Source organism: Elephantulus edwardii, unplaced genomic scaffold (genome assembly GCF_000299155.1).
Source record: "Elephantulus edwardii isolate Elephantulus edwardi_28Jun2011 unplaced genomic scaffold, EleEdw1.0 scaffold00190, whole genome shotgun sequence".
Taxonomy (NCBI): Eukaryota; Metazoa; Chordata; class Mammalia; order Macroscelidea; family Macroscelididae; genus Elephantulus; species Elephantulus edwardii.
In genome coordinates this window covers 6,406,894-6,419,040 of record NW_006399940.1, presented here as the reverse complement: position 1 = coordinate 6,419,040, position 12,147 = coordinate 6,406,894, and the positions used below count along the sequence as shown (strand labels likewise).

The window sequence follows — 12,147 nt, the reverse complement described above, 5'->3', positions numbered from 1 at the left end:
CCCCACCCCCACCCCCAGTTCACGCCTCTCCTTGACAAGCAAAAGACAAACTCCTTCACTGGTATACAATCCCCTCCCCCACCCCTCACATCTCCACCCCTACCCCAAGAACTGCCCCCAAATTTTTAAGTAACATAAGCTAAATAAGTAAAACTTTGAATCAGTCACTTAAAATAATTTCACAGTTGTCCATTTTTATCCCATTGTTATATTTTAGTATTTAACATATTTACCTTCATTTTTAAATTATGAAAGATGTTCATGAAACATAAAAATAAAAGTTTTTTTAATGTGTGCATTACACACAAAACTAACACCCAAGAGTGAGTTTTTGAAAATTCATTATTAAATTAGTAAGAATCCCTGTCAAATTCAAGGAAGGTTCACCACCACTTCTTTGCTCCCAATGTCAAGATTTTTTATTTTCCTTCTATCAGACTATATTTAACTGATCCTTTTCAGTATCAAACTGTAAAAAATGTTAAATACTAACATGAGAAATATTCAAATATTGATAATTTATTTCAAAAACTTTTCAGCTACTGAAATGTGCATTGCAAAAATAAGATGTGTTTGTGAATCTAAAAGCAAAGCAAGGAGGAAGAGAGCTGAATAAATTGAATATGCTGTACACTGTGAAGTAATGCATGGTGGTTTGGGGAAATATTCATTTAGAGCCTAAAATAAAAGAGAAAAAATTTTTTCCTTGCTTCCAGTAAAATGTATAGCCAGAGATTCAAGAGATACTTGTTATAATAATAATAATTATTATTTTGTTTCAGTTAATGTTTATAATAACTAAAGTAGTTGCAAGAAATGAGTCAAGTATTAATTTTATTAGAGATGAATTAAAAAGAAAAAATGTAATGATATTAATATATTATAATACTTTGAAAAGAAAAAAAAAATGGAAAAGAAGCATTTTTTTCTCAGTTTTTCTGTGCACTACTCAAATCTCAAGTTCCTAAATTAAAAATAATGAGTAAACATTTATTAATAACTTCAAATGTCTATCCTATAAAAAAGTAATATTAAGGAAAAATAATTAAATGTATCCAATCATAATTCTAGAAGGTATACAACAACAGTAATTGACAACACTTACTCATTTGTCTATCTCCATAGCTGATGGCTTCTGCCAGAGGACTCCATCCCTGAGCATTTTTCACTTTTACAGGAGCATTGTGAGCCAAAAGTAAATGGGCACATTCTGTAACATAAATTGGAAAGAAAAAACAAACATCATTCACTTCTTAGATTCTAAATATAATAATCATGTAAGAATTCAAGAACTCAAAAAAAATTTAAAACAAAAAAAGGATTCAAGAATTTAAATTTTTAAAAAAAAGAACTCAAATTCAGTAGATATATGAGATCTTGTTCTATGAGACTGAAGTTGTCAATGATCTCATCTTGCTTGGACCCACAATCAGCATCCTCAGTAACAGATGTCAGGAAATCAGGAGACATATTGCACTGGGAAAGTCTGCCATCAAGAACTGCTCAAAATTACTAAGGAGCAATGACATCAGTTTGAAGACTAAGGTACATCTGATCCAGGTCATGATCTTTCCAATCACTTGCTATGCATATGACAGTTGGACAATGAATAAGGATTGACAGACAACAAATTGATGCCTTTGAGATGTGGTGTTAGACTAGAGTACTGAATATCCCATGGACTGCCAAAAGAACAAATTAATGCCTTGGAAAAGTTGTGGCTAGAGTGCTTTTTGGAGGCAAAGATGATAAAGGTCTGTCTCATACACTTGGGACATGTTATTAGGAGGGACTATTCTTTGGAGAAGGCCATGATGCTCAGAAAGGCAGAGTTGGCAAAGGAGAGGAAGACCACATGGAATGACACACTGACTGCCACAATGGGCTTTATATATGTGTCAGGAAGTGTGAGGATGACACAGGATAGGACAGGGTTCAGATCTGTTCACACAGTCACTATGGGTTGTACTCAACTTGAATCGACAACATCTAACAACAATAACAGATAGATAGGCAAATATATTGTGAGCTGATGTTGATGAGACTCTGTAATAATTATATAACTAAATAATAAACTTTCAAATTCCTATTTATCTAAATCAGGTTGATTTTACTCCCTAGATACAAGTATGTAGTCTACAACATGAAAAAATAATGGTTCCCTCTCAACAACAATAAAAAAATTTCCCTAATAATTCTTTCCAAGAGTATTCTGAGAATGTTTCCACATCCTAAAAGAAACCCAATTACCTAAACAGCAATTTACTTCAAAATATATACTATAAAATAAGATCTGAAAATATGCTGACATTGAGTGTCAAATGGAAAATGTATTATACTTTCATTATACATTCAAAAGTGTTTTCATAAAGAAAAAAATATGATTACCAGTGCTGCTTCCCTAAACATTATATTTGAAATTTTAAAATAGTTTACAGAAATACCAGAAGAGGGGGCACTCTGGTGGCCTAGTGGCAAGGAGCTGCAACTACAGTCCCAGAGGCACACAGTTCGAATCCACCAGATGCTCTGCCGGGAAAAGGAGGGACAATCTCCTCCTGTACCAGTCAGATCTGATTTGACGGTACAATCACACAAAAATACAATAAAAGGAAAAAAAAAAAAGAAATACCAGAAAAGGGCAAACATCTGTCTATGTTGTTGTTGTTGTTGTTATGTGCCGCCAAGTAGCCTGCAAATCATAGCAACCCTATGTATAACAACCCTAAACCTTGCTCTATCCAGTCAATTTCACTGTCTCTGACACACCCACCCCCTCCCCATTATCCCAGTCACTGAATCAATCCATCTCATCGAGGGTCTTTCTCTCCTGCGCTGTCCCTCCACTCTCCAAGCATGATGTCCCTCTCCAAGGACTGGTCCCTCCTTGCAACATGTCCAAAGTATGTCAGATGAAACTTTAGATTACTTGCCTCCAAGGAGCAGCCTGATCTCACCCTCTCCGGGACAGACTTGTTTGTTCTCTTAGCAGTCCATGGTATATTCAATACTCTTCTCTAACACCACAGCTCAAAGGCATCAATTCTCCTTCTATCATCCCTAGTCATTGTACAGCTCTCTGATACATAGCAAGTGATTGCAAAGGCCAGGGCCTGTATCAGACTCCCCTTAGTCTCGAGACTGAACTCATTGTTCTTCAGGACTTTGGAGATGTCTCTGCAATGAATAATTTGCAAATACACAAAAGAAATCTAAGATACAGTCCTTTCTAAGTGGTGAGTTAACCTAAACATTGAATTTTTTTTAGCCATTACAGTTAGCCGCTCTGGTCTCCAAGACACATGGAGGCATATGGTCTTGCAAGTCAAGACTTGAGGGAGATGGGAGCAAAACCCTGGTGAGAGTGAGACCCTGGTGGTGAAGAGACTGTGGCATTGCTGTAGAGAAATTGTGGCAAGCTGTAAATAGAGGAGCCTTGAGATAAAGGCCACAGTTCAAGGTTCTGCTGTTCTTTCCTTTGATGATGGAAGGAAAAGATATTTGCTGAACTGAAACATGAGCCTGGAATAATTGAGGAACTGTGTCTTGGAACTTTTGGGCTAAAACCTGGACTTGTATTGTGACATAGTCTTTGTCTCCTCAATTCTCCAACTTACTTCCCTAATAAACTCCCTTCTCAGTATCATAACTATGAGTCTGTGAGTCAACAATGAATAAATGAACCTCTTGCTTCTGGTGGGGCTCCACAGGCACCATGGGGCTGGGCTGCAGACTCTTTATCTGCTTTTTGCTCTAGAGGGGTGAGTGTTAGTCTCACTCTCTTGGCCCTTTCAGAGAGAGACTCATGGCCTTGTGGTCTTATGTCCCATTTTCTGTCTTCAACACAGTAAATTTTGAAACTATTAAAAGTATCTTAAAATTTAAAAAACCTCCTGAAACTAACACTCAGAATTTTTAAATGAAATCATCCTCAATTCATTCATGTAGTTAATCATTCAGTAAATATTTATTTTGTTTAAGTCTAAGGTGCATTTCACTCAAGTCATAGTCCTTTCAAATACCTTCTACGCATCTGAAAGCTGAATGAAATTAATGATGGCATAAGAAGAATTGGTGTCTTTGAGCTATACTGTTGGAGACAAATACTGATTCATTCTATGGAATACTAAAGAAAAAAACAGATCTGTCCTGGACGAAGTACAGCCAGGGTGCTCCTTAGAGGCAAAGATGGTGAAACTTCACTCTATATATTTTGGGCATGTTGTTAGGAAGGGCAAATCATTGGAAAGGTGGAGGATCACAGAACAAGAGGAAGACCTACCACAAGATGAACTGACAAAGTGAAAACGGATGTCAGAGGAGCCTCTCAAAACTGCACTAGACTATAGAGAGGCCAAAACAAAGGAAAGAAATGACAAAGTAAACAAGCTGAACAGAAGATTTCAAGGGGCAGCAACAGAAGTAAAAGCATTTTATAACAAAGTGGGCAAGAGCTGGAGTTAGGAAATAAAAAGGGAAGAACCCCTCTTGCATTTGTCAAGTTGAAAGAACTGAAAAACAAACTGAGGTGCAAAAACTGTAGAAGGCAGTGTGGCACTTTCTCAAAAAGTTGCAAATAGAGTTACCATTTGACCCAGCAATTCCACTACTGGGAATATACTCCAAAGAGACCATAACTGCCACGCAAGCAGACAGATGCACACCCATGTTTATTGCAGCTTTCTTCACAATAGCAAGGAGTTGGAAACAACCCAAGTGCCCATCAACAAAAGGTGTATGGAGAAGCTGTGGTATAGTCACACAATGGAATACTATGCTACATTGAAAAACAAGGAACTCATGCAATATTATTCAAAATGGGTGATCCTGGAAGACATTATGCTGAGTGAAATATCTCTGTCATACAGGGACAAATATTGCACAGAGCCACTGTTGTAAAATAGGACTGACATCGGGGTTGGGGGGAGAATAAGAAAGATGGGATAAATAATGAATACTGCTTTGAAACAGATGAGGATGTGATTAGGGTGGGGTGTTTTTTGTTTTTTTTTTGTGATTAGGTGTTATTGTATGACAGGGGTCCAGAATGAAGGCTGCATAGTGGAGTGGACCTGGGGGGAGGGATTGTAAAATAATGAAAGAATTTTTCTTTTGCTTTTCAAAGCAGGGGGTGGGGGGGTGGCAAGAAGAAAAGTGCAACAATGAATGAATAAAGAAAAAAACTTCAAAAAAACCCTAAACTGAAGCCTCGAGAAAATGGAAGACAGAGTCACTGTACCAAAAAGAAGTAGCTGACACAGAACCATTTAAGAAACTTAGCATATGATCAAGACTTATTGGTAATGAAGTAAGAAGTTCAAGCTGGATTGAAAGCACTGGCAAAAAATAAGGTCCCAGGAATTTATGGAATACCAACTGACATGTTCCAACAAACTGATGCAGTCCTCAACATGCTCAGCAGGTTGTACCAAGAAATCTGAAAGACATCTTCCTGGCCCATTGACTTAAAGAAATCCATGTTTGTGCAACTTAGTTAAGTCCAGCCAAATCCAATTGTCCATAAATAAGTAGCTATGCCAAGATCAGGGAAGTCATGAATTTGTCACATTGTATGTGGTCACATTGATTTTCAGTAGAAAGAAAAAGTCAACCAAAAAAACTAAGAATAAATTGACACAATCACCATGAAACACAGTTTGGCACTTCCTTAAAATGTTGCAGACTGAAGTATCATTCGATCCTGCAATCGCACTACTAGGAATGAATTCTAAGAAAAGAAAGTGTGTTATAAACTGATATACACGCACATGTTTACTGTATCATTATTTACACCATCAAACAGCTGGAAAAAACCCAAGATCTATCAAATGACAACTAGCTAAAGAAACAATGGTACAATTACACAATGTAGTATCATGTATCCTTTTAAAAAAGGCCAATAATATGTGAGATATTATAGAAGAGGGATGATTCTAGAACAAATTACGCTGAGTATCATAAGTCAGTGCCAAAAGAACAACTATGATATAATAAGATCACTCACTATTCTTAAAAGCAAAGGCAATGTTTAGACAAAGATAGAGTCAATCTTAGGGGGTTAACAGGAATGAGAAGAGAGCAAGAAGGGAGTAAAAATTAATAAATGAGTTGGGTAAAGGTAAAGACAATACACAACAAAGAATGGATTAAACACTGTGATTAACCAATCACATTAATTAATTAATGGAAATTAATGTGACAAAATAAAATATTTATGACTGATCAAATAACAAACCAATATCATTTTTAAAAATTAAAATAATTTCTGTTATATTTGTTCATATTTAAAGAACAAGCTAATAAGCTTTCATGAAGTATTCTTATCAACTTTTTTTATGAACTATAGGATAGAATGGTCATTTTATGCCGGAAATATTTATACTACAAATCTGGAAGGCATCTGCTTTAATTTTTTTAATGTATATTGTTTTAAAACTCCGTATTTTGGCTAAGCTTGAACATTTAACTAGGCATTCATTACGCACATCTCTATAACAAAATACCTGTGTTTGATTTTTTAAAAGCTATATATTTTAATGTATGTGTTTATTCTTCATATTAACTGTATCATATTTATATTTTATTCTATACCTGTAGGTATATATACAGGTTAAGCTTTTCTTTTTGAATCTAAAATGGCACTTTGCACTGCCACAGATGTAATGATGAACTTTGTATATAATTAGATGTTTTTATTCTGTAAAAAATATATGCATCATTTGCTATCACTAGGACCTCTCAGCTTATTACTCTTCAGGGCATAAGAAACAATCAGTAGATTGGTTTCCATACAGAGAAGTTCTCTGTCCTATGCAATGTTTCTAGTTAATATGTTTAGTGTTTAGTTCTGAGCCACATATTATGCTAAATTTTGGAAGATGTATTAATTCTGACTTCTCATTTTGGGCTTTCTTTTAAAAGTTAAAACTTTCAAGGGGAGATGGTGCTATATGTTTGTTATTAGTTTGTATAACCTTCAGTGTAATATTCATAAGCTATGAGAATCAGTGCTAATAATATTAGCCATTTGCTGTAAATGCCAACAAAATATATACCAGAATTCAGAATGTACATGTTTTTATAAACACAACTATTTACTAGGTAAAAAAAAAAAAATTAAAATAATGCTATGCTCAGAGAAATAAGAGCAACTGATCCTTTAAATTGCCTAGGCTCTTGTCCTTTCTGAGGACTGGCTAACAGCACTTGCTGATTTTTTATGACTTTATGAAAAAGTTACTCAAGTGACTCTATTACTAGCAAAGAGAAATTAAAAAGAATATTTAGTACACTGAAGATAAAAATTTGGGTAACCAAATTATTGTTGGGTACCACAGAAACCCTATGAGCAACAGACCTAATGGTTGTACTATTTTATGCCATCTTCATCTCTGACACCCTAGAGGCCACTGCTGCTGTCAAAGTGTCAATCCATCTCATTGAGGGTCTTCCTCTCCTTCACTGACCCTTCACCTTGCCTACCATAATGTCCTTGCTGTACTACCAATATTGCCAAAGTATGAAGCTTCACCATCCTTGCCTCTAAGGAGCAATTTGGCCACAATTTTAAAATGTATTTGTTTCTTATTTTGGTAGTCCTTGGGATATTAAGGGCTGTTCTCCAGAACAACTCCAGCACAACTCAAATGTACCAATTCTCTTTTTTTTCCCCCTTCTAGTTTATTTACAAAATTCAAATACAAATTCAAACAAATTCTTTACATTTCCCTCACCCCCTCACCCATCAAATTTCACAACCCAATAATTACTCACTCCCTCATCCCCTGCACATCCACATCCCTCTGTTTCCAACCTCTCCCACCTGTCTTGGATCCTTACTCATTCATTCTACAATAATGGCTTTATACAATATTTATCCTTCACTCAGCATAATGCTCTCCAGACCCTCCCAAGTTAGGAAATAATTTACAAAAGCATTGCTCCTGAGTGCTGTATAGTATTCCATTGTGTGAATGTACCATAATTTCTCAAACCATTCTTTTGTGGTTGGATATTTGGGTTGTTTCCATGTTCTTGTGATGGTGAATAATGCTGCTATGAACACTATGAACATTGTTGTACAAATCTCAGTTGTGCCTCAGTTCTCATATTCTCAGGGTATATTCCAAGCAGTGGAATAGCTGGATCATATGGAGTTTCTATGTTCAGCTTTTTGAGGAAGCACCAAACTGCCTTCCAGAATGGTTGTACCATTTTGCAATCTCACCAACAATGTGTAAGAGTTCCTTTCTCGCCACATCCTCTTCAGTATTTATTACTTACTGCCCTGTTAAACCTTGCCACTGTTACTGGAGTGAGATGGTACCTCATTGTGGTTTTGATTTGCATCTCTCTTATTGTTAATGATTTGGAGCATTTCTTCATGTGTCTGTTTGCCATTCAAATGTCTTCCTCTGTGAAAATTCTTTCCATGTCTTTTGTCCATTTTGTAACTGGGTTATCAGTCTTTTTCTTGTGGAGGCCCAGAAGACTCTTCTGAGATGGTATTACCAAATGTTGTTTCCCAGTCAATAGGTTTTCCTTTCACCCTGTTGGAAACAGTTTTTGATGGACACATGGATTTAATCTTTAGAAGGTCCCATGTATTAATTTTCTCATCTTTAGATTGTACATTTCTGGTTGTATTTGGCAGTCTCTTTATACCTTGGACTAGCGCTTCTAAGCTTGAATCCAGTTTGTCTCTTATGAACTTTATGGTTTTGGGCTTTACTCTCAGGTCTCTGTTCCACCTTGAGTTGATTTATGTGTATCGTATGAGATGTGGATCCTGTTTCTGCTTTTTGCAGGTATAAGTCCAGTTTTGTCAGACCATTTGTTGAAGAGGTTATCATTTCCCCATTTGATAACTTTGATTTCCTTTTCAAATATCAATTGACCATAGAAAGGTGGGTCTATTTCTGGGTTCTCAATTCTGTTCCATTGGTCTATGTGCCTTTCATTGTAGCAGTACCATGCTGTTTGGTTACTATGAACTAAGATCACTGCACCTCAGTAATTTGGAGAGGTCCTTGACAGCAGAGTTTGCCTATGCAATACATCTCCAGATCACCTGACTGCTAATATCAATGGGTGTTGATTGTTGATCCAAGAAGATGAAACCATTGAGAAATTCAATCTGTTCTTCATCTATCATGATGTTGCTTATCAGTCCAGTGGTGAGGATTTCTGTCTACTTGATTTTGAGATAATTCTGATTGAAGTCTGTAGTTCATAATCTTTGATAGCTAGAATTTCGAGCCTTCTTCACTTATAGCAAGCAAGGTTGTTTCACCTGAATAACATAGGTTGTTGATGAGTCTTCATTCTATCCTGATGCCACAATCTTCTTCATAACGTCAGGCTTCTCAAAGTATTTGTTCTGCATAGAGATTGAATAGGTATGGAGAACTAATACAACCTTGACACGCACCCCTTTCCTGATTTTAAATCATGAACTGTTCCCTTGCTCTTTTTTGTGCAAAAGTTTCTTGGTCTAGGTACAGGTTTTGTATGAACATAATTAAATATTCTGAGATTCTCATTCTTCTCAATGTTAGCCACAGTTTGTCATGTTATTGTTGTCGTTAAGTGCTGTCAACTTGAGTACACCTCATAGCAACCCTATGAATAACAACTCTGAACCCTGTTCTAGCATGTGCCATCCTCACAATCTACAACACCCTCAAGCCCATTACTGCAGACACTGTGTCAATCCACATGGTTGAGTCTTCCTCTTCCACCATCCTTCCACCTTCCCAAGATTCATGTCCCTCTCCAAGGAAGAACTTCTCTTAGCAACATGCTCAAAGTATCAAAGTATGTGAGGCAAAGTTTCATCACCTTAGCCTCCAAGGAACACTAGATGCATCTTCTCCAAAACATATCTGTTTGTTCTTTTAGCAGTCCACAGCTACTCAGTACTCTTCCTCAACACCACAGTTCAAAGGCATCAATTCTTGTCCTGTCATCTTTAGTCACTATTCAGCTTTCAAACCATTGTTGTTCTTGTTAAATGCCATCGAGTCGTAGACGACCCATAGCGACCCTATGAACAAACACTTGTACAACTCTCACCATTTCTCCAAGTTTATAGTTTCTGGAGGCAAGCTATTTTAGAAGTGGATCCCACTCCTGCTTCCAAGATTGTTTTAATTAGGGGAGCTCCACCAAAGGCTGTCTACCATGGGTAACCATTATCACATCTGACACATCAGTGTCATATGTGTTTAGCATCACAGCAACCACTGCTACCTCTGTACAGCAAATGGATAAACCAGTGCTATACCACTTGGAAGAATGTTTGACCAAAAGCAATTAAAACCAGGCCTGAGGGCCGCAGATTAAAATCACCCACCTTTGGCTTGGTATCATAACTTTATATCCAGTAGGCCAACAGAGCTCTCTCGTTGTTGTTGTTGTTAAGTACTGTTGAATCATAGATGACTCATAATAATCCTAGGAACAAAAATCTGAACATTTATATAACTTTCATCGTTTCTCCAAGTTCAAAGAGTTTCCAGGGGTAAGCTATTTCAGAAGTGGATTATAGTAAGTTACTGAAAAGACCATGACCTGAATCAGGTGTATCTTAGTACTCGAATTGATATCACTGCTCCTCAGTAATTTGGAGAGGTACCTGACTACAGACTTTCCCAGTGCAGTACATCTCCTGATCTCCTGGCTGCTTATACCACATAGTCAAATGCTTTTGCATAGTCAATAAAATACAAACTTTTTTAGGCATTCTCTGCTTTCAGCCAGAATCCATCTGACATCAGCAAGAATATCCCTGGCGTCATATTCTTCTAAATCCAGCTTGAACATCTGGTAGGTCCCTGTCAATATACTGTTCCAGCTATTTTTGGATGATCTTCAGCAATATCTTGCTTACACATTATGTTAATGCTATATGTTCTATAATGTCCACATTCTGTTCAATCGCCTTTCTTGGGAACGGAACAAATACGGATCTCTGCCAGTCAGTTGGACAAGCAGCTATCCTCCAAATTTCATGGCGTGACTGGTGAGCACATCAAGAGCTGGGTATGTTATTAGAAACACTGAAAGAGCATGGCCTCAATTAGGTGCACCTTAGTGTTTAAATTGACATTCCTTAGTAATTTGGAGAAGCCTAGGACAACAGACTTTCCCAATGTAAAATATCTTTTTTTGTTGGAGGGAGGGATAGGGGTGGGGGAAGGTAGCTGTTAACAAGTGTACTGGTTTTGGATCCAATGGAGTGAAGTAGTTGAAAATTTCAATCTTTTCTCCATCTATCATGATTTTGTCTATTAGCACAGTGGTGAGGATTTTTGCCTTCCGGATACATAGTGAAATTTTAATTTTTTTTTTTTCTTCTGCAGCAAGTGCTTCAAGTCTTCCTTGTGTTCAGCAAGCATGGCTGTGCCATCTGTATAACACAGGTTATTAATGAGTCTTCCTCTAATCCTAGTGCCACATTCTTTCTTCTTAATATCGAACTTCTTGAATGATTTGCTTAGGAAAATACAAATCAAAACCACAATAAGACACTATTTCCTACACACTGTTGTTGTTAGGATCCAGCAAGTGAAAAGGACTTATAGTAACCCTATGAACAACAGATCTGAACCTTGACCTATCCTGTGCTACCTTTATCTCTGAGTAACTTGAGCCCATTGCTGCAATTAATGTGCCAATCTATTTGGTTGAGGGTCTTCATCTCTTTCTAACCATCCATATTTATGTCCATGATATCCTTTTCCAAGAAACAGCATATTCACTAGGTCGGCTATAATCAGAAAACAGCAAGTGTCAGCAAGTTTATGGAGAAACTGAAGTTCTCATGAATTGCTCATGGAAATGAAAAACAGTGCAGCCATTGTGAAAAGTTTACCAAGTTTTCAAGTAAACCAGATTTATCACATAACATAACTATTTCACTGCTTGGTATATAACCAAGTCAGAGATTCAGACACTTACATACTAATGTTCATAACAGTATTATTTGTTGTTGTTATTGTTGTTATGTGCCGTCAAGTCGCTTGCAACTCATAGCGACCCTATGTACAACAACCCTAAACTCCGCTCTGTCCTGTGCCAATCGCACTGTCTCCGACACTCCCATCCCAATTATACCAGTCACTGAATCAATCCACCTCATAGAGG

The 12,147-nt window shown here is 36.9% G+C and overlaps 1 protein-coding gene across 1 annotated transcript in view; it reads right to left on the bottom strand.

Annotated features, from left to right (window-relative positions):
• The window catches only part of LOC102845097 (ankyrin repeat domain-containing protein 13C-like), a 99,811-nt gene that overhangs the window by 31,363 nt on the left and 56,301 nt on the right, over positions 1-12,147 (bottom strand). The window contains exon 3 of the mRNA XM_006896780.1: positions 1,106-1,210. Within this exon, the coding sequence (XP_006896842.1) occupies positions 1,106-1,210 (105 nt within the window). The remainder of the gene's footprint in view (positions 1-1,105; positions 1,211-12,147) is intronic.